We start from the raw sequence: 25,507 nt of genomic DNA on the forward strand, positions 1-25,507 counted from the left end.
GCACTCTGCATAGTCGTCTCGGCCCTGAGTGTAGATGTAGGTCGGGGGTCTTCCAACCAGCTATTACAGGCAAGTATTTTGACGATTCAGCTTCTCCTTTGCCTGATATCGCTTCAACTTCTAGCTGTGTTTCCGGTTCTGCGACCTCTACACTAGCCACATCATGCCCATGCATCCGTCCTGCCAACTACCAGCAGGTTTATGCCGCCACCTGCTCTTCCTCGGATCCGGGACACCCTAAAACAGGCACTGAGGAAGCTTCCGAACCTCCCGACCCAGGCGCGCTTGCTGCAGACATCCGCCATCGTCATCGTTCCGGTCCTGTGGTCGGTGATGGTATCGGGGGCTTCCGGCCTGCAACCTCAGGCGAGTATGTTAGCGATTCCGAGCTTTCGGTACCTGATGTCCTTTCGATTTCTAGTTCCCGTGATTGCTCCTCGAATGGTTTCCGGATCTACTACCAAAACGTGCGTGGGCTGAGGACTAAAATCGACTCGTTTTTCCTGGCTGTTGTGGAGGCCGAATATGATTTGATTGTGCTGACGGAAAAGTGGCTGGAGGACCGAATTTACTCATCGCAACTTTTCGGGTCACTCTATTCCGTCTTCAGAACTGACCGGTCTGCTCTAAACAGTCAAAAATCGCGCGGTGGCGGAGTCCTGATTGCAGTATCTACTAGACTAGCCAGCTACGTAAGTACGTCACCCATTTCCAGTCAACTGAAACAGCTGTGGATTGTCGTAGAACTTCCACAAAGCAAGCTTAGTGTAGGCGCAATCTACCTGCCTCCCGACCGCAAAAACGACTGCACGATCATCCGTGAGCATGTGGAATCGTTAGGGTCAATTTCGTCACAATTAAGTCCCTGCTCTCCCGCTTTCATATTTGGTGACTACATTCAAGCTGGTCTGCAGTGGCGCTTTACAGACAGTGGCACACCATTAATTGATCCACTGCTTTCGCATATGTCGGTTGCTTGCTGTGCTCTTTTGGACGGTTTTAACTTTTACGGGTTCACACAAGTGAATACTTTTCCGAACCGAAATGGACGTTTGCTAGATCTTGTCCTGGCAAATGATTCTGCACCACCGGGCACTTCTGTTTCCTTGCCGGTCGAGCCACTGATTGATCTAGATGCCGATCATCCCGCTCTCGTCGTGTCATTTAGTTTACCTACGCCGATTCTTTTTACGCCGTCATCTGAGTGCTACTCTTTGGACTTTCGCCGATTATGTCGCATTGAACAATGCGCTTGCGGAAATTGATTGGCAATTTATCGAAACTGCCGCTAGCGTGAATGATGCAGTGGATTTTTTCAGTGCTGCACTGGAAGATGCTATTTTCCGCATTGTCCCAGCTCGACGACCTCCGCTAAAGCCTACATGGTCTAACCCACGCCTACGCGTGCAAAAACGTCAACGCTCTGCCGCCCTCCGAAAGTATTGTAACTCTCGCTCGCCGTACTACAAACGACTGTTCAATTTTGCGAGTCGTAGTTATCGAAATTACTATCGTTTTCTCTATAATCGACACGTGAGACGCACGGAAGCGAACCTTCGCACGAATCCGATAAGTTTTTGGTCGTTTGTCAACTCCAAACGGAAGGAATCCGTTTCTCGGGAATGACTCGGCTAATAGTGGAAGAGAAAAATGCGACTTGTTTGCTCGTCATTTCAAGCAAGTGTTCCACGATTTCTCCGCTTCGCCAACACAAGTGCTGGACGCTACTGTTGGGATGCCACACGATGTGTTTAGTTCCGTTATTCCGCGCATTTCAGAAGACATGGTGATAGCCGCAACACGCAAACTGAAACTCTCGTTCGCCGCCGGACCTGACGGCATTCCGTCATCAGTTCTAAAACGTTGTGTAGCCAATATCTGCCTTCCACTTGCGAGGCTATTCAATATCTCGGCACAGCAATGTGAGTTCCCCTGCAGCTGGAAACTTTCTTATCTGTTCCCAGTGCACAAAAAAGGAGATAAACGGAATGTCATAAATTATCGTGGAATCACCTCCCTGTGAGCCTGCTCAAAACTGTTCGAGATTATCATAAATGGTGCTCTGTTCGCACGCTGCAAAAATTATATCGATACAGAACAAAACGGTTTCTACCCAAAGCGCTCCGTGTCCACGAATCTGGTGCAGTTCACTTCTAACTGTCTGCGATGCATGGATTCAGGATGGCAAGTCGATCCTGCGTATATGGATCTAAAAGCTGCATTTGACACGGTGGACCATAATATTTTGCTTGCCAAGCTGGAGATACTGTACCTCTCGTCAACTGCTGTGGATTGGTTCAGATCTTACTTGGTGAATCGCTATGTACATGTCAAGATTGGCGCGTCGGAATCGGATGTTTTCTCAAACAACTCGGGAGTCCCGCAACCCTAATAAAAAATAACCATAAACGAACGGTAACCCAAATCATTGAACTATTCCACAAATGGTTTGGATGATACCCAGAACACGTCGTTAAGCAAATTAACCATACAATTTTTATTAGGGAAGGCAGTAACCTAGGACCGCTACTATTTTCGATCTTTTTAAACGACGTCGCCTTGCTGATACCATCAGGATGCCGCGTTTTCTATGCAAACGATACGAAAATATACAAAATTTTTAAAAGCCTCTCGGACTGCTGGGATCTCCAGAATATGTTAAGTATATTTGCTGACTGGTGCTCAAGAAATTTGATGAGTCTAAGCATAGAAAAATGTAACATTATTTCCTATCACCGAAAAATCGAACCAATCATGTTTGACTATGTTCTCTATGGACGCTGTCTTGCTCGTGTAGAGCACATAAAGGATCTCGGCGTTACCTTGGACTGCAGACTCACTTTCAGAATCCACTACAATGACATCACCTCCAGAGCTAATCGACAATTGGGCTTTATTTTCAAAATTGACGGCGAGTTTCGTGACCCGCTATGCCTCAGGTCACTCTACTGCTCGCTTGTGCGATCCTTATTGGAGTCAAGTTCAGTTGTTTGGTGCCCTTTCCATGCTAGCTGGATCACTAGAATTGAATCCGTTGAACGCAAGTTTGTGAGATATGCTCTTCGTTTCCTCAACTGACGTGACCCAACGAACCTGCCACCGTACGAGGAGCGTTGCCGTCTCCTGGGAATCGAGCCATTAGAGGTGAGACGGACCGTCGCTCAAGCTATGTTCGCTGGAAAGCTGCTTACAGGTGACATTGACTGTCCAACACTGCTGTCACAGCTAAATATGTATGCCCCTGAGAGGTATCTTCGTCAACGCGACTTTCTGTTTTTGGAACCACGGAGCCGGAATTATACACAACACGAGCCAATTCGAGCAATCAGCCGGCAATTCTACAACTTTTTTTATATGTTCGACTTCAATGTGTTTCGTCATCGGCTACTTGGCCTTTTCCGTACCGTTGACCGTAACTATATAGTTTAAGTTTTATTCATTTAGACAATAATTGTCAGTTGAATTTTTAAATAAATAAATAAATAAACAAATGAACAAATGTAAGTACTGGAACATTAAGAAATAAGTTAACTCATATGCTTTAACCGCATATATAAGAGATTTAGCGTATTGAGAGAATAATAAAGTTATCGAGTACAATAAACTGAGGGAAAAACAATACCTACAAAAGATTAAAAGTTATCAAATATCACATACCTCTTCTTTTACTTATTTCCTAAACTATTCATCTCCTTGTTAATCTGCTTAATGCTATTGGTCTGCTTGCGTTTTATTATTGAAATTCAAGTCTAAATAGGAAGATTTATTCTACAACTTTAAAGGTTAGTTGCCTCCCTAAGCGGACCCCCCGCATCCTTGTTCTTTTGTTAAGGCCGGCGCACAATGCATACGTTTTCAGGTTTTTTACAGATAATGCATGGGTTAACTGTCAAAAAAAAACCTGCAAACGTATCTATTGTGCGCCGGCTTTTAATCTACTTAATGTTATTAGACTTTCTGGCTTGTCTTATTTAAGTTCATTTAATGATTATGATATCGCAATACTCTAATTTAATAAATATTTTTTTTTTTTTTTAATTCTTTATTTAAGAGATTTTTAGCCTTAGGCTAGTTCATCTCTAATTTAATAAATAATTGAAATATCTCATTCACCTTATCAATTATAACCCATGCTTTATTAAATACCTGCACTTGTGATTGTAATCTAAAGTTAAACGTGTTTCGTGTTTACTTTTGATTCTGAAATATACCTATTTATTATATCTTAGTTCGACCCAGGTGACACCTTCAAGAGACTAAAATGCTTCACTTTATATATAGGATTATGATCCAATTATACTCTCACGCTTCCACTATGTCGCATCACAAAAATACGTATAGGTATGTCAAAATAGAAGCACGCCACAGAGGAAATCCCGAGCCATAGTTCAAACACTTATCCCAAATCAAAATGAAGCACATTTAAGATTAGTTACAATACCATGTACAAAATGGTGTTTAACATTGTTCCCTGAGTAATACCTCAATGAAAACAACAATGAAAACTTGTCACGCAAATAGAAGGAGCACTGTTGGGCACTTTCTGAAATATTTCAATAGTATAATTCCCTTGCAAAACCCAAATAAATCTATCTGCGTAAAAATAAATAAAATAAGAGTGATTTGCGGCAAAACCCACCAGTATCGCACCAACGTCAGTGCCTATACGTAAGCGTACTACGACGCGGCTCTCAAACAAAGGAGTAACAAGTGTGATACTATCACTCCCCCCTATTCTGCGAGTCACGTGACTCTCTCTCACCGGTGAGGTGACAATAGTCACCTCGTGTGAGGTGACTCTCCATTTGATTTGCATGGAGAGTCACCTCACACGAGGTGACAATTGTCACCTCACCGGTGAGAGAGAGTCACGTGACTCGCAGAATAAGGGGGACTGCTAGACTAGATCTTTGGTTCTCTCATGCAGTGGTTCAATAAAGCAGGAAATTAAGCCCGCCCACCAGCAACAAGGTGCAAAAACTAGCCTGCTTATATTCACTTTTATGATCCATGCAGAATTACATTTTGGGTCAATCTCATTCACTCCTGTTGCAAATTATAAGTTTAAGAATTACTAATACAAATTGGTCGGCCCTCCCTATAAACAACGCCTGGAAAATCCTGAACATCCTTTTTCGGGGAACTAGTGCTTTCGGGGAAAAAGATTTTGAGGAATTGTGCCATTCGGGGCACTAACTCATTCGGGGAACCGTGTTTCGGGGATACAACTTCCGGGAAAAGTCGTTCAATCATCAACGACAAGAATAAGAAACAACCATCTCGAATAATTCTTAACCAACCACCAAAAACCAGCACTTACCAGGAACGTCAGCAGCAGCAGAAGACCCCCCGGGAGTCGTCACTGGCGAAGCCTTCGGAACCGGTCGTGGCGATGGGGCCGGCTTGGGAGATACCTTTGGCGGTCCATCCACCGGAATAGGTGCATAGCCGGGTGGGGTCGGAAGTTCATCTATCGGAATCGGTTTGCCGGCTTTGTGTAACTTGATTGCATCCTGGTACTGCTTCACAATGCGTCCAATCCGGCGCGCTTTCGATCCATTGCCTTCGTCCTTGGCTGCCTTTTCTACGGATTGATACTTTTCCAACCGTTGCTGAAGCGCTTCCGAAATACTGGACGCTTGAATCAGCACTTCTTCCTCTTCGGGTTGTTCGGAATCTTCTTGAGACGTTGGTTCGCTGCTGGTCACAACAACGGCAGGCACTTCGGCTTCCTTTTGGGTATGGTCTTCCTCTTTTCTTGCGCGAGGAGGCACTGGCGGTGGACTGGTGGCAGCCACAGGTGATGATTTGTCTTGTTCTCCTGGCGGGGGTGGCATTCTACTCAGATCAACTTCTTGCCCATTTTCCACCGCCTGAATCACCGAGTCGAATTGTTTTACTATCTTCATGTATTGGATAGCTTTCTCTGTGTTTCCTGCCTTTTTCGCTTCTAAGGCAGCAGTTTTATATTGGGTCTTCCTATCGTTTAGTAGACTTAGCTGTGGATTGGCCGGAGGTGAAGGTTTTGATTCAGGCGTTGTAGCCATGGTAGTTGATTCGAAGACCGGTGCAGGACCTGCAGGGGGAGGAGCTGGAGCTTTTCTTGTAGGAACTGTGGGAATGTCGGCCGATTTTTCTTCTTTTGGTGGTTCTGGATTAGGTCCAGAAGTGGCACCCTTCACACTTACTTCCGGTGGAATATCGCTAGGATCCACTGCCTTCCCGGCTTCTGCTTGCTTCAACAAGTCTTTCAACGTTTTCAATCCTCGATTGAACCTTCTTGCTTTGGAAGCATCACCCGTTTTCTTTGCATTGTCCTCCGCTGTGGTATACATTTCGATTCTAGATTTAATCAGATCTTTCACCCCAGAGCTGCTAGATGCCGCTCGTTTTGGAGGTGATGCTCTATCTACATCCGGTTCGTCTTCAGCTACATCTCCACCGGCGATATCCGCAAGTTCGCTCAATAAATCCGGGTCATCATCATCTCCGGAAAGCTCCTCATCACTGCCAACGTCTCTCAAACTTGCGGCCACCATCGCGTCCAGAGCTTCCGGTGCCACAACACCTCCCTTAGGTTTCGGTCGCGGCTTTTTTCCAGCACCGGATCCGGAAGCAATTGCCGCCAGCTCAGCTTCCAAATCGCCATTATCCCCATCGTCACCCAGGTCACTATCGTTATCGTCCCCGATGCCAGCGTCACCTATTCCGAACAATCCATACTATAACCGAGAAAAGAAAAATACGGATACAAAATGCTAACTGATGACTAATCTTTTGTCTGCTGCTGCAATCAAGTGAAAACAAACCTCGGATGGATCGCGTTTCCTTTCCCGCTTCGGAGCGGCGGGTTTCTTGCCAAAACTGAACATCTCCACCGATAAAATCTAAAACTGCATGCCACTGTCCGATTGGGTGACAAATTAATCAATTCCAACTTTAAAAACTGATAAAAAAAAGGTGAAACTTTTTTGAATTTCTGATGACCTTCGCCTCCGCGAAAATGCAGCTGCAAACTGTCACGTCGAGAGAGTGAGTCAACAAAAACAAAACCGATAGGGCAAAGCAGCCAAAATTTGAATGGACAGCTGCTATTGGAAGATTGCTGCAAAAGCTCAACGCAGATGTCGCCACTGCATTATGATGATAATGTTGACAGACTGCATATAAAATTCGTGAAAATTAGCGTTAAATCATAATTTTCATCAAGCCTGTGTAAAATTCTTCCAATATAACATTCGAATTGAAGAAGAAAACGTTTTTACGATCAGACTGATGTGCATCTTTGACTTTTCCAGTTGAACTTTCATGAGATATATTCATTTCATTTCGCGGCTCCAACGATGCTGCATCGTAAATAAGATGTAAACAGAAGTAAATTGCTCAATTACTCAAAATAAAGATGATTTGTCACCTTGCTATCACTTTGAAGACCATCTAGCACCATTTTATAGTATGGTGCGTTTTGAGTAAAGCAAGTTCCGTTGCGTTTTCCGTCAAAAATTGTGAGTATCAATATGTTTGCTAAGAAAAGGCCAAAATGAACATTTATTGAATATTGGCGTCCTATACAACCAAATCTCCATTACCACCAGCATGATACAACCTTTCCTAAGTAAATTCACTTAATTTCCACTTTCATCCTAGTGGAAATCGCACATATTCACCATTTTCCGAAAAATGCAGCTGCGCAGGAGGTAACCTCTCCCTGTGGGTGCAAACTTGTTATGCATAATTTTCCATGAAAACATCTCCGATCCATACCGAAATAATAACAGTTAGTTTGCAAACACGTTTTCTTACACGATTCAAGCAAAAGTTTCCACGGAAAATTAATAGTTTTTCTTTATGGACCGGTTTGCCCCAAAAATCGTCTGTTTTACTTAGAAAATTTGGAAACTATCCTCCTTCTAGTAGTTCTCACTTCGAAATGTAGGAGGCGAAAGCTTGGAAAAGTTTCACTGCAAGACGCCAATTTTACTAACCGTATTTACGTGCCGGGTATTTACCGATGTCAATCATACACTCAAAAATAAATTTAAAAAAAATGCTTAAAAAGTATGCAAATTCCCGCTTCACCTTATTCAGTCCAAGCCACGATTACTTCGGCAGTAATCATGCATGATTAAATTCGAAATGATCACTCGTGATAAAAATTTATCTTTTCAGTATTTTTTTTTATTCTTTGAGAATATTAATCTATCTATATATATAAAAATGAATTTTTGTCTGTCTGTCTGTCTGTCTGTCTGTCTGTCTGTTTGTCTGACCCTTATAGACTCGGAAACTACTGAACCGATTGGCGTGAAAATTTGTATACAGGGGTTTTTGGGGCCGTGGAAGGTTTGAGACCCCTCCCCCTTCTGTAAGGGGGGGGCTCCCATACAAATGAAACAGAAATTTCTGCCTAACTCGAGAACTAATCAAGCAAATGGAACCAAATTAGGCATGTGGGGGCGAGTGTGGGGGTATAAGGAGATAATCATAGGGGGTAGCCCCTTAGATAATAGGGGGGGGGGCTACGTACAATATAGCATGCTTTTTTTAAATCGGCGCATAAACTCAAGCTAATATTGAATCCCGAGCAAGACCGGGCACACTCAGCTAGTATATAATAAAAATGATTAAAATTCAATCAAAAAAGATTAAAATTCGACCAAAAACGATTAAAGTAGAATCATACATTAATGATTAAAATTTATTCAAGCAAGATATCTTTCAATTTACTCAATTTAATTGGCGATTCAAAGCAAATCCAAAACTGGCCTAGTTTTAAAATCCGCAATTACAAAAATGATGATGAACTAAAAATAAATTCCTGCAATTTGACAGATATCAAAACGTCATAACAATTTTTAACCACTCGCCATCTATGAGTCAATCGGCAACTAAAAACAAACTCTTTTATAACTATAAAGTTCACATTTTTTAAAAAAAATAGGACTACCAGTAAAAAGACTAAAATATTACGCATTTATGCGTAATTCCTAGTACAAAAATGAATAGAGATTAGTGTCATTTAACGTACGCATACTAGCGGGTACATCGCCGTGTGAAGTTGGATATTATTTTTCCTATGCTATCCTAAATAATGTATGAAATTAGATCTGTTTAAATGAGTATGAGTTTGAGTTATAAAAGTTATTCATATATGAGTAACAGCACAGACAAACAGACGTAACTCTTTGAAAAACTTGTTCTTGAAAACATAGTATCTCAAAACATATAACCTCAGTAGCGACATCTATCTGGCTTCTCGCGGAAAACAAGCTTGCTCGCTAACTCGTAAACAATATTGCATAAAAGTTCTATAGAATATATAGAAACGTCAAAGTGATCCGATGCCAGCGCTGCGGCGAGTAGTTCGCGGAACTGATAATATTCAAATCAACCGTAAATGCATGAACGAAGATACACAATGAAGGGTTACGTCTGTTTGTCTGTGGTAACAGATGCTCATAAAAGGTGTAACATATATACCCATTTTAGGGATAGTAATTAATTAAATTAAGTTTTAACGATATTTGAGTATAATTAAATTAATCATGCAATAAAAAAAGGCTAGGTGAACCGGTTTATTCCGAAAATTTTGATCTAGTACCTCATCAATATGATTACCCCTCGCTCAACCGGTTTACCGTTTCTAGTAAATGTCAAAATAGAAACGTCAAAATCTTCAAAATATTTATGCAGTCAATCCTCGCATTCAGCACATTATTTTCGCTCTCCACGCCAGAATACTTTAAAAAAATCTTAAATATATTTAATATATTATTCATAAATTTTATGTTAGCCAGCCTTATTTCAACATGAACAGCAAAATGAACAAGGTGAAACTGTCGAAAGGCATCCTGGAAATGAAATTCATGTCCCGGACACGAGAAAAACTCGAGAAGGAAAAGGATGACGCCGAAGGTAGGTAAGTAGCATCAACTGCTAGGCTATGAATGATAAACCTGATAACTATCGTAACATCCCCCACCCCCCAGAGCAATGTACAGCAACGAATTTACCGACAAAATGCTGCACGAATCATCAAAGTATATAATCGAAACTAGCTACGTGCCATGCGAGGACCTCATCGAAGGACGAGTCAGCTACGGTGGAATGAATCCGGAAATCGAACGCCTCATTGAGCTGGAGAAGAACAAAGATTTAGCCGAACTGATCGAACGGGAACGAGCCGAAGCGGCCGAAAAACAGAAAATGCGCATGGACGTACCGGACGAAGAGATGGCCAAGTTCTACACCAGCGTGATGAAGACGGTGAAGAAGAAGTACGAAAAGGGCGGCAAGCGGCAACAAAGTATATTGCCGTTGAATATCAAAAGAATGGAAAAGCCTAGGGATGAGGATGATGATTAAACACTGGATATCATTTTGTAAAATATGTCTATATTTAAGAGATAATAACAAACATCTACATTTATAAATCAAGAAACAATTAATTATCGACTAGTTTCACCGCCTGAACAGCGTAGTTAATGTCCATCCTCTTGCACCAGGACCAACTATTCCTCCAGAATTCATAAGACATCCCGTGCACCAAAACGGTAGTACAGTTGAACGTCTTCAACATACGCTGTAAATCCAACGGTGCAATAAATTTCTCCCAGTCGTGAGTGTTTTCCGGAACCAGTTTCAGGACATACTCCGCAGCGACCACCCCACCCAGCCAGGAAGCGGTCGTCTTATTGAGCGTCGTAATGAAAATCGAACCTCCCGGTTTAAGTGCCATTACGCAATGCTCCAAGAACGCTGCCTTGTCGTTGACATGTTCCAGCACTTCCGACGCCACAACCGCATCATATCGATCGACATTTTTTTGAGCATGTTCCTCAACGGTTTCCACCAAGTATTGAATCCTGGGCGAAATTTTCTGATCCCGCTCCGCGTGTTCTCTCGCAACATTAATCAACTTTTCACCGGGATCAATTCCGACCATGTTGGCATGGATTCTCGCTAGCGCTTCCGTTAGAATGCCACCTCCGCAACCCACTTCCAGAATGTCCAATCCTTTCAGTACCTGAGGAGATCTGATTTGACCTTGCGGAACCAGGCTCGTAGCGATCAGTCCATCGCGAATCAGAGGAACTCTGAGGGAATTCATGGAGTGGAGGCCTTTCAAAGGACCAGTTGGATTCCACCATTCTTCGGCCATTTTACCCAAAGTGTCCACTTCCCGTTGGTCGACATTGTGATGTGGATTAGTGTGCCCCGATGGCTCTTGTGATAGATATCTGAATTCAGGAGTTTCAATTAAACAGCTATCACGGGACGATAAAGATGTGACATTTACCTGATTCTTAATATCAATGGAGCTACTAAACGATGTGGTTTGATCACCAACATTTTTGAATATAAAAATGTTTTAGCGAAAACTACCAAAACTACGATCTTTCGTAGCTATCGTCCGACGTCCGTCCTTGCTGGCAAAACGTAAACAAATAATTTGAACCGGTTCACTGCTGTTCTGGGAGAGCACTGTAAAAAAATTGAAAATCAAATTTTAACTTATTGCCACTGTACTAGAATTATTCTACTGTGTTATGGTTATAAGGCATTTTACGAGACGTTTCGAGTCAGCTGTTTTTTTTTCTGTTTACCTATTTTGACGTTTACCAGCGGGCCGATTTTTTTACATACCACGACCAAAATCAAAACCAAAACATCAGACGTAAACAATAACAATGCCTCGAGCGCGTTCGAGTGGCCCGCCAGAAACTGTCATCAAGACGTCACGTAAAATAGCTTATACCAACAATCAAAACAAAACTAACGATTTTAAATTGGCTCACTACTTGACTAGCCTATTGGTCCCAAGCAAATCGATTAACGTACCTCATTCTAGTTGAAATTCTAGTACTACACTATGTTTAATTTTATTCGCTATGAAAGTTTGACAGATAAAATGAGGGGTTTGTGGATTTTCCTATGTTTCCAAGCGTGCATTGATTAGCTTGGGACCGAAGATAGTACCAGAGCTGAGCCAAAAAGTTTAACACGTTTCTTCGGGACCTTCTGGTCTTAGATACAATTACCATAAAATAAAATACAATTAAAAGCAAATCTATTGCCAACAATCGATCCTCGAATTGATCTTATTGTGCTTATAAGTACACGAAATTTTAACATCTAGATAGAGCTGGAATTAGGGCATAACAGCTTTTGTAGACAATGACTTCTCTCGTTGATTTCTACCAACTCAAGGCACGCCTACACAAACCAAGATATCCATTGGGTAGGGGAAGTCATGCTTCGAGAAATCATCGAGAGAAGTCATTGTTTACAAAAGCTGTTACGCCCTAATTCCAGCTCTATCTAGATATTGTTATTACAATAGCTGATAGCCCCATATAGTAAGAGTTTGCATCAATAGAACAATATAATTAATGGTAAATGGCTCAAGTTTGTCAGAGAAAAAGTGATTTTTCGTATTGTTAAGATACATAACGACCCCTTGTTCTATTGTATATTCCTCCATTTACCATAGATTCTATTGTAGAAACAAAACATTTTATTGTAATTTTATCGTTGTGGAGAATACGATTTATTGTAAATCGAGGGGCGATCAACTTTGTAAATCAGCCAAAGGGTGGTCACACTACACACTTACTTTGCGCCAACATTTTTCTCAGTGTACCTCAGTGTGCCGCAGCTGTATCAGCAGTGCCATGAAGTAGAAGAAGTAATTGAACTGACTTTTGTTTACTTGTGAATAAAGCCTTGTTTGGCAACCCGGTATTTTAACAGCTCTTGTTTTTGTTTTGATTTTCAATGTTTTCAAAACCATCCATCTTCGGTGGAAGGCCGACCCCGCACAACGAACGTCAATCATTAGTAAACCAGTCCTTCTGGGAGCCAGTATCATCCGTCGGAGAACTGGAAACCAACACCGGCCGGAACACACGTCGGACTGATGAAGGACGCACCGCTGACCCGAAACGGACCAGTCAACTTCATTCAACCCGCACAGCAATAGCAACAATCAATACGAAACTAACGATTTTAAATTGGCTCACTACTTGACTAACCTATTGGTCCAAAGCAAATCGATTAACGTACCCCATTCTAGTTGAAATTCTAGTACTACACAATGTTTGTTTTGATTTGCTATGAAAGTTTGACAGATAAAATGAGGGGTTCGTGGATTTTCCTATGTTTCGAGGGGTGCACCGATTTGCTTGGGACCGAAGATAGTACCAGAGCTGAGCCAAAAAGTTGAGCACGTTTCCACCTACTAGTCTTAGAGTTACCTCTATGGCAATAGGGCGCAGTGATGATGGTCTACGGACTCGATAACAACACAGCTAACACCGATAAGCAGTTCAATCTGTCCTTCCTGTATGGAAATGTTGTCAGAATAAAGTTCCTGAAGACCAAAGAGGGTGCCGCCATGGTCTAGATGGGAACGCCATCGCTGTCGAACCAGTCGAACGTACACCCTTCCACACAATTCGATCAGCTTCAAGGTCTACAACGCCTCCAAGAACTATCACTTCCCAGGCCAGCAAAAATCGCATTCTCCACTTCTTCAATACCCCACCCGTATGCCGTCCGAGGATCTGCTGCTGATTGCATTCACCATCAAGGACTGCCACCCGTCGCAAGTGTGAATGCTGATATCGAAAATTTCCTCCTCCGGATTGGTGGAGTTCCCGAGCGTAGCCCTGGCGGTGAACGCCATCATGAAGTGCTGGTGGTGTAGTAGCGGTGGCGATGGATGTATTCGAGCAGTTCGAATGGTCGGATGGTATAGTTTTTGTTTGGTTGACTTTCCGATTAAAACTCAAGCACCGCTTGTCGTGTCCGGCCCGAGATTTCCAGCGTCGGCCACGGCTACATGAATTAGCGATTCAGCTCCCACGGCTGCGGCTGCTTCCTATGCTGCTTCTGCTTTAGTTGCTGCTGCTGCTGTTCCTTCTGCTGGTCCGTCTCCTCTAAAATTCATTAAAAAAAAAAGACGGAGCAGCAGATTTGTAAGCAGCCGTAGCCGTGAGAGCTGCATCCCTAGTTCGTTTAGCCATGGCCGGAAACCTCAGGCAGGTCAAGATACCGCTGTCATCTGTTCTTCGTCTGGGAGGAAATGTGGATGCGACTGCCGTCACGGGTGTAACGATTTTGAGAATCCATGGCGAGACTTGGTGGAGATTCACGGTTGTTTTGAAAATAATTTGATTATATTATGGCAACATCAATACCACATTTTGACACATGCACTTCGGAAAATACACAAAAAATGCGTAAATGCGTACACGCTGAAACTAAAATGCTCAAAAATACCTCGAAAATACTTTTTACAAGAAAAATACATTTCATAATGAATTTAATACACTTTAATACAAAAATATACAAAACTTAAAAATACATAAATACGAAAAAATACTAAATACACCTCGGGTAGATGAATCTAAAATACTCAAGTTGACAGCCCCTCGTTGTAAATACAAAAGAGATTTTCACGTCCAGTTGTATTGGTGTGATATGTGAGAGCGTATTAGCAACAATCAATACGAAACTAACGATTTTAAATTGATTCACTGCTTGAGTAGCCTATTGGTCCCAAGTACTTCTATGGCGTACCCCATTCTAGTTGAAATTCTATTACTACACTATGTTTGTTTTGATTCGCTATGAAAGTTTGACAGATAACATCAGGGGTGTGTGGATTCATGCAGAACATGCAGGGGTGAGTGAAATAGCTTGGGACTGCTTGGGACCGTTGTTCTGGTACTGAGTGAGCCAAAAATAATAATGATTTTCTTCGGGACCCAGTGGTCTTAGAGTTACCTCTATGGTATTAGTGAAAATCCGAGGGAAATACATAACAAATCGTTGTCAAACTCATTTTGACCAATCTTATTTCATACATTTTTTAGGTTAGCCAAAGGAAAATAATAAACAACTTTATACGGCGATGCACCCACTAATGTGCGTGTATTAAACGCGAGATTAAACGTCACTAAGCTCTCGACTAAGCTCTATAAACTTTATTGCATCGTTACAATACATTTCATTGTAACTCTACAGTTCTTTTGTTTCCGGGTATGCTATATCTCCATTATATACATCAGCCCAGTGGCAGGCACGTAGGCAACATGTTACACGGTGACAGCGGGCCCAGCACAGCAAAATAAATGATTTTGAGCCCGGGACATGCTGCCTACTGTCAAACGCTGCTGTTGGTATAGGCCTTGTCACTGGCCTGATGTACACAGAGGCTACACGCTATTTCAAAACTACCCAAACTTGGGTAGAATCCACCCAGATTGGTCAAAACTGAACCTACCCAAAAATGGGTAAACTGTGTTGGGAGTGACAACCCCCAAAAAAAAACCAAAAAAGAGAGCTTAACAACCTGTTCGGGGCATCATCCAAACCATTTGTGGGATAGTTTACCCATCAGGGATACAGTTTATTAGGGAAGTTGACAAATTAACAACATCGACATGAATCCGTTCAACGTTGTTCATTTGTCAACTTGTCACTAAAAACACAGTTTACCTATTTTTGGGTAGGTTCAGTTTTAACCGATCTGGGTGGATTCTACCAAAATTTGGGTAGTTTTGAAATAACATGTACATTATTTTCCGAGGTATTTTCGGATAAAGGTAAAATTTAATTTCATTTCGGTTTGTTGGTGCACCATGGATTAATTGACAATTCTAGATAGAGCTGGAATTAGGGCGTAACAGCTTTTTGAGAACAATGACTTCTCTTGTTGATTTCTAGGAATTCAAGGCACGCCTACACAAACCAACGTATCCTTCGGGTAGGGTAAGTCTTCCCCTATTCGATGGTTATGTCGATTTTCCAGGAAGAGTCATGCCTTTTGAGAAATCATCGAGTGAAGCCATTGTTTACAAAAGCTTTTACGCCCTAATTCCAGATCTATCTAGAATTATTTACTCACCCCTCGTGGCCATGAGTTCTAGTACCGCACTTTAGATTGAAAATTGAACCGTTTCCACTGCAGTGTGGGAAATCCTGGCAACACTGAAGTTTCATCTGCTGCTGTCAAAACAATCCGCATCGTTTCGAAGCAGCCAGCACTCCGATTTTCAGACAACAACACGTGCGTTTCAGAAACAGCATTTCCAGTGCTAAGTTCTCCACATTTTTGCTAATTTATTAGATTTTTCCAATTGATTTTTGTTCGAAATAAGCGAATTAACAAGTAAGTCAAATTATTTTCGCTAATCTGTAGTTAATCAGCAATTATTTCACTTTCCAGGCAACTAGCACGATGAAACCGAAGGGCAGCAAGAAGAAAGCCGATCTGCAGAACATGTCGTTGGATAATTTTCTGGATAACATAGATGCGGATCTCAGCGACCAGGATGGACCAGAGGATTTGGCTCCACCGAAAAAGAAAAAAGTCAAATTAGATAAGGAGCCTAAGCAACTGAAAAAGAATCAGCTGGAAACGACGGTCGCCGGTAAGAAGGCAAAGAAAATTAAGGGGGAGAAGAAGAAAAAAAGCAAGAAGGGCAAGGTGGAACAACCGGAAGATGTAGGATCGGATGCTGAGGTCGATTTTGCCCAGAATGACGTTGCTAAGGAACATCAGCAAGCGTTGGACAAATTGAAGGAGACGGATCCGGAGTTATATGCCTTCCTGCGAAAGAACGATAAGAAACTGCTCAAGTTTGGTGCGTTGACGGGAAGTGATAACGAGGACGAAGAGGAGGATAAAGCTGATGATGATTTGCAGGACGACGATGAAGATGAGGACGGGGAAGGAGCACTTCATGAATTGCCGGATAAACTGGAAGTTGCTAGTGATGAGAGCGATTTGGACGAGGAAGAAGGGGAAGACGAAGGAGAGGAAACTGCGACGCCAGGAATGCAGAAGAAAATTAATTTGAAGATGCTTAAGAAATGGACGGAGGAACTGACAGCCACTCCCGTGAAGGTTGACACCATTCGAACAGTTTGCAAGGCTTTCAACTCTGCTCTGGTCACCGTAACGGGGGAAACTAACGTTATTCCTGCATTCAAAGCGGAAGGTTCAGCTGTTTTCAACGGAGTCGTTCAACTTTGCGTGCTACACTTGGGCAATGCTGTCAAGAGTTATCTCGGTTTGCAAGGATCGAAAGGAATCAAATCCCTTAAGAAAAACAGAAAGTTTGCTAAGCTTCAGTCCTGCTTGCGGATGTATTTTATAGATTTGACCAACCTTCTGGAGAATGTTTCCTCCAATCATATTATGAATGTGTTGCTAAAGCATTTGCATCAATTCAGCTCCTTTTTGGTTTGCTATTCTTCAATCACGAAGCCGATCCTCAAGCGCCTGATCGTCATCTGGAGTATTTCAGAGGAGGAATCCGTTCGAGTGTTGGCATTCCTTTGCATCCTGAAGATCACTTGTGGTCAGCAGCGACGATTCCTGAGCGATGTGCTGAAGAATATGTATCTGGCGTACGTCAAAAACAGCAAATTCGTCAGTCCTAACACCCTTCCGGGAATCAACTTTATGAGACGGTCCCTCACGGAAATGTTCACCTTGGACATGACTGTTTCATATCAGCACGTCTTCCTGTACATTCGTCAACTAGCCATCCATTTGCGTAATGCAGTGATTTTGCAGAAAAAGGACAGCTTCCAGTACATCTACAACTGGCAGTATATCAACTCGTTGAAACTGTGGGCGGACGTCTTGGCCGTGTCATACAACAAGAAGCAACTGGAACCTCTGGTATATCCACTCGTCAGCATCATCACCGGTGTAATCAAGTTGATCCCTTCAGCACAATATTTCCCACTCCGTTTCCACTGCTGCCGAATGTTGATTGACCTCTCCGCGCGGACCAGAGTTTTCATCCCAGTGCTCCCGTTCATATTCGAAGTGCTCAACTCCACCAGCTTCAACGAAGAGCATAAGAAACTCTCCATGAAACCGGTTAATTTAACCTGTTTGCTTCGTTTCGCTGCGGCTAATATACAGGAGAATGCCTACAAGGACGCCGTTCTGGATCAAATCTATGAGCTATCATTGGAATATCTCACCCACGAATCTGCCTCAATTTGCTTCCCGGATCTGATCGTCCCCGTAGTCACCGTTTTTCGTTCCTACTGCAAGTCTAGCAAAGTGTACAAATATTCACGGAAAATCAAGCAACTCAGCGACAAAGTCGTTGAAAATTCCGCATTCATCGAAAAGGAACGCAAGATGCTTCCGTTCCGATTGAAAGACCTTGCCGATATTCAGAGCTGGGAGGCTACCCGCAAAGCCAAGGGTACCCCGCTGTTAACATTCTATGAGACCTTTGCCAGGGAGAATGAGAAGGTCAAGCGGCGACAGGCAACGCAGTCGGAGAATGTCAGCGATTTTGATTTGCCGACGATCAAAAAGATTGACCGGAAGCAAACTGCACCGAGGGAAGGACCAGTGGAACTGTTCCCATCGGATGACGAGGAAGATGATTCCGGCAATGGGCCGGAGTTGGATTCGATGGAGGAAGACGACGAGGTTCCCAAGCAGAAGAGTAAGAAGGAGAAGAAGAAGGTAAAGAAGGCCGATGGTAAAGAGAGGAAGGAGAAGAAAAAGAAGCAGAAGAAACCGAAGCAATCGGAAGCGGATTTCCCGCTGGAAAAGGTCGCAGACATGGATGAGGTTGACATATTGAAGGATTTGACGCTGGAAGATTGGGAGTAATCGTGTTGATGTAGGGGTAATATTTCGAGTTGTGTAACGTTATATTTTTGTCTAATAAAGTTATCAGGATTAGATTGATCAATATTTGTTCTTCATTGTTGGAATTAAGGAAAATCAAAAAAATAATGATATAGGGGAAATGGATGTAATGTCGGCCTAAATGCCCCTAATTTGGGCCCATACATAAATTCAGCAATTTATTACATTTTCAATAGAGTCCAAAAATATCAATTAGTAGCGTCCCATAATGACGTGTTAATCTAGATAAAATTGATAATAGCAGATTTTTAGCGATGGGCCTAATTTTATAATCTATAGATCCACAGGCCAACATTAAAGCCATTTCCCCTATATGCAGCTTTCGTCCATCCCTTTCTTCACGTAAGAACTACGTGAATCGTTCGTGGATATATCCGCTCTACATTGAATGAAGCGTACCATATGTCCACGTGAAAGTTACGGGATTTGATTGATGGTTTTCAGGTGGTAATTATGTTAAAGCTCATTCAAAAATGCTGGCATAAGTTTCATTATTTTAAATACGAATTTGAGTTCAAAATGTTCAAATAAAGTATTAATTTTCTATGTTTTGTTTCGAATACACTAACCAAAGGCGACCCAAGTAACAATTCAAGCTGAACAATAAGAACAGAAGCTGATTATTGGCAGGCTGAATATATAGTTGATTAGTAGTACATGAAGCGAATTGTATCCCCATAATCCAACCTCAATGAGTTAGCTGATCCAAAGATTGAACAAGCCTTATGAAAGCTTAACACAAATCAGCAGTGCGTTACACATATTTTGATAGCTTGATTTGTTCAATGTCGTCAGTGGCTGTTTCACTCGTTGCATGTCCGGTATTTTGGATCTTCTAAATTCACTGCCTACCTCTCTAATTACAAGCAGTGGCAGCAGTAGAGACAAGGAAAAGGTTCGAAGTTCTAAACTCAGGAGCTCTGAAAAGAGCTGGGGGGTTTGACGCTGCTCTCCGGGACACCAATGGACATGGAGTAAAAATGACTAATGCTGCCGAGTACACCAGACACTTCTGTTTTATTACTCTTTGCTTCTTGATACAACGTTTTACAGCTGCTGCTGCTGCGAACGGATGCTCGGTTGGATTCAAACTTAACTTAAGCACTTTAAATGATCTTTATTTCTTGTGTTTGTGTGGTTTACATGTATGTATTTTTCAAGTGACACAGATGCGTCTTTTCAACTTTAGTACATTTGAGATTTTAATTATTATTTACAGTTTTTAGTCCTATCAGGCGTATTTTAAAGTATGACCACCTTTGTGGGATTGGTTTGATTTGAATTAAAAAAAGGAGACTACTTATAACTACTATTTACAACTACAACTAACCTAAAACCAGAGGTGGCAACAGTACATTTTTTGCAAAACCATCGTCCAGAGCAAAACAAAACAGCCAGCACACGGCCGGTCGTGTATTTCTGCAAACAGCGGAGATAGAGAATAGGAAAAATGTTGTAGCCCATTATTTTTCAAAAGGTAAGCGTGATTACCTCTCACCCCAGCAGGCCTGGGTTCAATCCCAGTTTTCGCCGCCGGGATGTTCTGAGGCATAACATCTCTGATCACGCCTTCCTTCGGATGGGAAATAAAGCCGTTGGTCCCCGGTTCATGAGTTGATGGGTCGATAGGTAGGGTCCAGGCGTGGGAGCTGCCTTCCTGCATTGGTGCTCAGCACGGAACACAAGATCGACGGAAAAAACAAACCAAAGGAAAAAAAAATATTTTTCAAACAGTTTATTAAAATAACATTTCAGCGGCAAGCTTACGTGTGACAGTAAATTATCAACTCCCTTATTTATGCATAATTTTAACATCTATGCTTATTGTAATGATCGGTTATTGTATGCGTGAGTGCGTGAGTACCGCTGAAACTATATCAGCGATCCGAGAATAAACTCAGCTCAGTTTTTATCAGAGCGTGCAAGCGATAACATCGGTGTTATACCTCGTACTTACATCCGAAAAATCTCTAAAACCTAATACCCATATTTACCCAGATATAACAACTGGCGAACGAGGTGGAATTTATTTTATATAAGTTTAACAAGAAAAGTTTAGTTTTGTGTCTCAGTGATTTTTATTTTTTACTAGTGGGTGGAAAGTAAATTTCCAACATTATAGTGTACCTGGCAAGTGGAAAACCCCAGTTCGTTCACCTCAAGTTTGGTGAAGCTTTACCAGCTGGGTAATAAAAGTAAATCATCACCTCACTGCAGCGTTTTCTTTGCACACGCGGTGTGAAAAGTTGAAAACAGTGTTTTAAATTTATTAGCTACAGAATTTCTGCGAAAAAAAAAACAGCTAAAACTAAATTGATCGCTAGTGCAACGAATTGAACATTTTTGTACGTGTGTGACTGTAGTGCAGATCTCCGACCTGATCGCCATCGTTGCATCAGTAAATCCTTTGTCCACATAGCGCGTGGCTTCGTGTGATTGACCGGAGAGAAAGCTATATTGTCACCGTTGATTTTGTAAGTTTGGTTTGTCCACAATAGTTTTGGGCATTTCAACTCGCCACCCGGCCTAGGGCGCAGTACGCGGTAGAAGTGGTTTGTGTGTTTTGAATAGACGATATTGTTTGGTAAGGTTGTTCTAGGTCATCTGTTGTGTTGGATATAGTCAGATACCCTACTGGCTAATCAGGTATGTTTTTTATCGTTTTTTAATTTTTCGGTTTAATATTGTTGCAATTAGTACATTAAAAATTGTTTTATATCAAGAGAATATTTTATTCGAGCAATACATGTGTGTTTTTCTTCAATTTTTTGCGAACCAAAAATAAGTTTATGTTTATTGAAAATATTTTTTAATTGGACTCTGTTTATTGTTTAAATATTTTTGTTTGTTGAGATTAAATTATTTTCTCAAACAGTGTTAATTTCAAGATAACCTACTACTTTGTTCAATTTGTTGAGAAGGTAGAAGAATTAAATCTGTGCGTCTTTGTTTCTGAATTCTATTAAAGCGACAATGCCGGTTGTGAGCACAATTGAGCCATTCCATCCAGATGGATGCATTACGTTTTCACAATACCTGGATCAGCTCGAATGGATTTATTTGCACCAGAAAGTTGATCCAGCTGAAAGGAAGACAACATATCTTGCATCTTGCGGTACTGCTGTGTACAGTGAACTGAGGTTGCTGTATCCTGGTCAGGATTTGAAGGATATCAATTACAAGGATTTGACAGAAGCGTTGCGAAAACGCTTCGACAAAAGTGAGAGTGATTTAGTTCAGCGTATCAAATTCTATGCTAGGGTGCAGAAACCGAACGAGCGAGCTGTGGATTTTATTCTGGCAGCGAAGCAATTAGCAGAGTATTGTAAATTCGGGACGTTTAAAGAAACGGCAGTCCGAGACAAGCTATTGTGTGGTATCTCAAGCAAGCAACTACAGGAGCGACTTCTGGATGAAGATGACCTCACTCTGGCCAAAACGGAGCGTATCATCGTAAACCGAGAAGAGGCGACCGAGAGGGCTACACTTATTCACGAAGAGCCAGCCAGGGTCAGTGTTATTGATCGAATCGGTAAGAAGAGGGTTGGATTCCCTTGACTCTACTCCAACTCCATCTGGATCAAGGGGCAGGAGTCGTGGTTTTCGACATCGCTAAAACAATAGCCGTAGTCGCAGCAGGAGTCGGTCTGAATCCAGAAGGCCGGGTGGTAGAACGTACTACTGTACCTATTGTCGTAGGAAAGGTCATACCCGCAAGTATTGCTATGATCTAAAGCACCAGAAACCGTCTGTTAAAACTGTTGTTGTTGAGGCGAATAAACCGGATTTGGCCGACAGAATGAGAAGAGCAAGGATATCGGAGTCAGAAGAGGAGATGGACGTTCTCATGGTGTCTGCTAGTCAAAGATCCAGTGCACCATGTATGATTGATCCTATAGTCGATGGCGAAAGACTACAAATGGAGATCGACAGCGGTTCCGCAGTATCCGTTGTATGCAGACAGACCTACGAGCGGAAGTTCGGAGTCTACGAGCTGTCCGAATGCCCTGTAAAATTAGCTGTCGTTGACGGAGCTCATCTGAAAGTTGTCGGTCAATGCAGAGTAACCGTACGGATCAACGGGCAGTGCAAGGATGTGTCGTTAGTAGTGCTGAAGAGCATGAAAGTCTTCACACCTTTATTCGGACGAGACTGGCTGGATGTTTTCTTCCCATCTTGGAGAGATGCTTTTCGTCCGATATCTGTGAACTATACAAGCATGTCAGAGGAGGAGGTCGTCGTAGAGGACATAAAAAGTAAGTTCCATAGCGTTTTTGATAATGATTTTTCAACCCCTATCAAAGGCTTTGAGGCTGATTTGGTTGTCAAAGATAATACACCTGTATTTAAACGAGCCTATGATGTCCCTTATCGTTTGAAAGACAAAGTGGTTGAGCATATTGATTGCTTAGAACGGGATGGTGTTATCACACCCGTTGAAGCAAGTGAATGGGCTTCTCCTGTCATAATTATCGTAAAAAAGGACCAAGGAATCAGAATGGTGATTGATTGCAAGGTCTCCATAAATAAAATAATTGTACCAAATACCTATCCGCTTCCATTGGCTCAGGACTTGTTTGCTACTTTGTCCGGTTCTAAGGTTTTTTGTTCTCTCGATCTCGCTGGTGCTTACACCCAATTGCGTCTTTCCGAAAATTCTAGAAAAATAATGATTATAAACACAATCAAAGGTTTGTACTCGTACAATCGCCTACCACAGGGAGCATCAAGCAGTGCTGCCATTTTTCAAAAAGTGATGGATCAAGTTCTAAAAGGTTTAGTTGGAGTTTCTTGCTACCTTGACGACGTATTAATTGCTGGTGAGGATTTTGAAGACTGTAAAAATAAGCTTTTTTTTTGGTCTAAGAGCGTTTGTCTAAGTTCAACATAAAAGTACATTTAAAAAAATGCAAGTTTTTTGTTTCTAGTCTGCCTTATTTGGGACATGTGTTAACAGATAGTGGACTGTTACCATGTCCTGAGAAAATTGAGACAATTCGAAGAGCTGTAGCTCCGAAAAATGTCACAGAGTTGAAGGCATTTTTGGGTTTGGTCAACTATTATGGTCGTTTCATTCCCAACTTATCCTCACATCTCAGCAAGTTGTACAGTCTGTTGAGGAAAGACACGAACTATGTTTGGAACAAGGATTGTGAAAAATTGTTTGAAAATTGCAAAAAGTTGTTGTTGAATTCTAATCTTTTGGAATACTATGATCCTAACAAGCCAATAGTGGTTGTTTCCGATGCCTGTGGTTATGGTTTAGGAGGAGTAATTGCACATGTTGTTGGCAAAGTAGAACGCCCTATCAGCTTTACTTCTTTCTCATTGAACGATGCACAGAAATCATATCCAATTCTGCATCTAGAGGCATTGGCGATTGTTAGTACTATAAAAAAGTTTCATAAGTATCTGTATGGCAAGAAATTTACAGTTTATACAGATCACAAGCCTTTGATTGGTATTTTCGGAAAAGAAGGTAAGAATGCAATCTTTGTGACACGTTTATGGAGTTGTCTATTTATGACTTCGACATTTTTTACCGACCATCGTCACTGTAGAGTTGACAACCAGTGCTGCACAAATTCGACAATACACGGTGATACTCAAAATTCTGCTTTGGTCACTCGTTTGAGCTAACAGTCATCGTCAAGGCAAACCATGTCAATTGTCAGTGGCATTTTTGTCAGTGACGAACATGTGCTGATTTGTTTATTAGCTAAATTTAAAATGAAATTAAATGGCTTGAAGAAAACAATTATATGGAGCCATTAAAGTGAACAAGTATCTACGTCCTGAACAGCTTGGATAACAATAATGTGACTCAGAATGCAAGAAATTACCCTTTCTGTTACCAGGTTAATCTTTGTCATTGACGAAAAAATGAATGAGATTTTGACAAAGATTTTTTTGAGGAGCAAGTCTATCATTGACTATATGAAAAACAATTTTGTCAATATCGCGCAAAAGTCTGTCAATGACAATGACAAATCTCAGCACTGTTGACAACTACTTGATAGTGCCTTGGATACACCCCTGTTTACTATGCTAGTGTGAGTGTTCTATGATTGCGGATGAAGAATGGAACAGTGGTGATGGGAGTTCAGTTGAGAAGTACGTTTCATGGCGATAGGATTCTACAATTGGCGCAGTCGGTAGGATTTATTGGAAGTCGTAGTGATGGTAGAACTTCGAGAGTCTGGAATATTCGAGGAGCTGTGGAAAAAAGGTGAGTGAACACGAGCGGATCGGCATCATTCTTCAGTAGAAGGGAGTCCGGTTCAATCCGTAGCGCTGGAAGAAAAAGTGACCGAATTTTAAAGTGTTGAAGAAATCACAGGCGAGTCCGGTTCAGTCCGTAGCGCTAGAGGAAGTGAATCAAAAAAGAGAAAGAGCGAGTCCGGAAGGTTGTTTCCGTAGCGCAGATGAAAGCGAGGCCGGTACAAGCCGAAGCGCTGAGTTAAAAAAGAAGTAGCGAGTCCGGAATTTTGTTTCCGTAGCGCAGAGGAAAGCGAGACCGGTATCAACCGCTAAAAAAAACTTAAAGATGTTATTGGCGAGACTGGTTGTGTTAACCAAAGCGCACAAATAAAAAGATTGCTAGACCAGCTAGAAAGCTGAAGGGCAACGAGCGAGTGAGTCCGATTTATACCGAAGCGCAAATGAATACGCTAGACCAGCTTTGAGCTGCAGAGCGAATTTGGAAAGGCAGTCAGAGCGAGACCGATTGAGCATTACTGAAGCGCAATTTCTCCCAATGCTATTTACTGAACTGAGAACATGACGGCAAGACTGGTTGTAAACCGAAGA

The 25,507-nt window shown here is 41.9% G+C and overlaps 4 protein-coding genes across 4 annotated transcripts in view; 2 read left to right on the forward strand and 2 right to left on the reverse strand.

The window, feature by feature from the left end:
* Positions 1-6,962, reverse strand: part of LOC135702253 (coiled-coil and C2 domain-containing protein 1-like) — a 31,430-nt gene extending 24,468 nt beyond the window's left edge. Inside the window, exons 1-2 of the mRNA XM_065223286.1 lie at positions 6,810-6,962; positions 5,321-6,722 (exon numbers count right to left, since the gene is read on the reverse strand). Coding sequence (XP_065079358.1) covers positions 5,321-6,722; positions 6,810-6,872 — 1,465 coding nt within the window. The 5' untranslated portion in view covers positions 6,873-6,962. The remainder of the gene's footprint in view (positions 1-5,320; positions 6,723-6,809) is intronic.
* A 2,812-nt stretch (positions 6,963-9,774) lies between these two features.
* Positions 9,775-10,365, forward strand: LOC135702247 (M-phase phosphoprotein 6-like). Its single transcript, XM_065223281.1, has 2 exons — positions 9,775-9,919; positions 9,990-10,365. The coding sequence occupies exons 1-2, from the start codon at positions 9,810-9,812 to the stop codon at positions 10,363-10,365; spliced, it is 486 nt and encodes a 161-aa protein (XP_065079353.1). The 5' UTR covers positions 9,775-9,809.
* Positions 10,366-10,408: 43 nt separating this feature from the next.
* Positions 10,409-11,393, reverse strand: LOC135702248 (ubiquinone biosynthesis O-methyltransferase, mitochondrial-like). The gene is made up of 2 exons (XM_065223282.1): positions 11,300-11,393; positions 10,409-11,240 (listed from the first exon to the last, which is right to left on the reverse strand). The coding sequence occupies exons 1-2, from the start codon at positions 11,350-11,352 to the stop codon at positions 10,445-10,447; spliced, it is 849 nt and encodes a 282-aa protein (XP_065079354.1). The 5' UTR covers positions 11,353-11,393; the 3' UTR covers positions 10,409-10,444.
* Positions 11,394-16,038: 4,645 nt separating this feature from the next.
* On the forward strand, positions 16,039-18,705 carry LOC135702249 (nucleolar complex protein 2-like). Its single transcript, XM_065223283.1, has 2 exons — positions 16,039-16,177; positions 16,235-18,705. Exon 2 carries the CDS (start codon positions 16,247-16,249, stop codon positions 18,656-18,658), a length of 2,412 nt encoding a protein of 803 aa, XP_065079355.1. The 5' UTR covers positions 16,039-16,177; positions 16,235-16,246; the 3' UTR covers positions 18,659-18,705.
* Positions 18,706-25,507: the final 6,802 nt, after the last annotated feature.

This window comes from Ochlerotatus camptorhynchus, unplaced genomic scaffold (genome assembly GCF_037179485.1).
Source record: "Ochlerotatus camptorhynchus isolate MF236.1 unplaced genomic scaffold, CSIRO-AGI_Acam_v1.1 ptg000189l, whole genome shotgun sequence".
Lineage (NCBI taxonomy): Eukaryota > Metazoa > Arthropoda > Insecta > Diptera > Culicidae > Ochlerotatus > Ochlerotatus camptorhynchus.

Coding starts and splice junctions, on each gene's coding strand:
- LOC135702247 (XM_065223281.1), top strand. CDS start 9,810: ATGAACAGCAAAATGAACAAGGTGAAACTGTCGAAAGGCATCCTGGAA. Junction 9,920..9,989: donor AAGGATGACGCCGAAGGTAG/GTAAGTAGCATC, acceptor CCCACCCCCCAG/AGCAATGTACAGCAACGAAT.
- LOC135702248 (XM_065223282.1), bottom strand. CDS start 11,352: ATGTTGGTGATCAAACCACATCGTTTAGTAGCTCCATTGATATTAAGA. Junction 11,241..11,299: donor CCATTGATATTAAGAATCAG/GTAAATGTCACA, acceptor TCCTGAATTCAG/ATATCTATCACAAGAGCCAT.
- LOC135702249 (XM_065223283.1), top strand. CDS start 16,247: ATGAAACCGAAGGGCAGCAAGAAGAAAGCCGATCTGCAGAACATGTCG.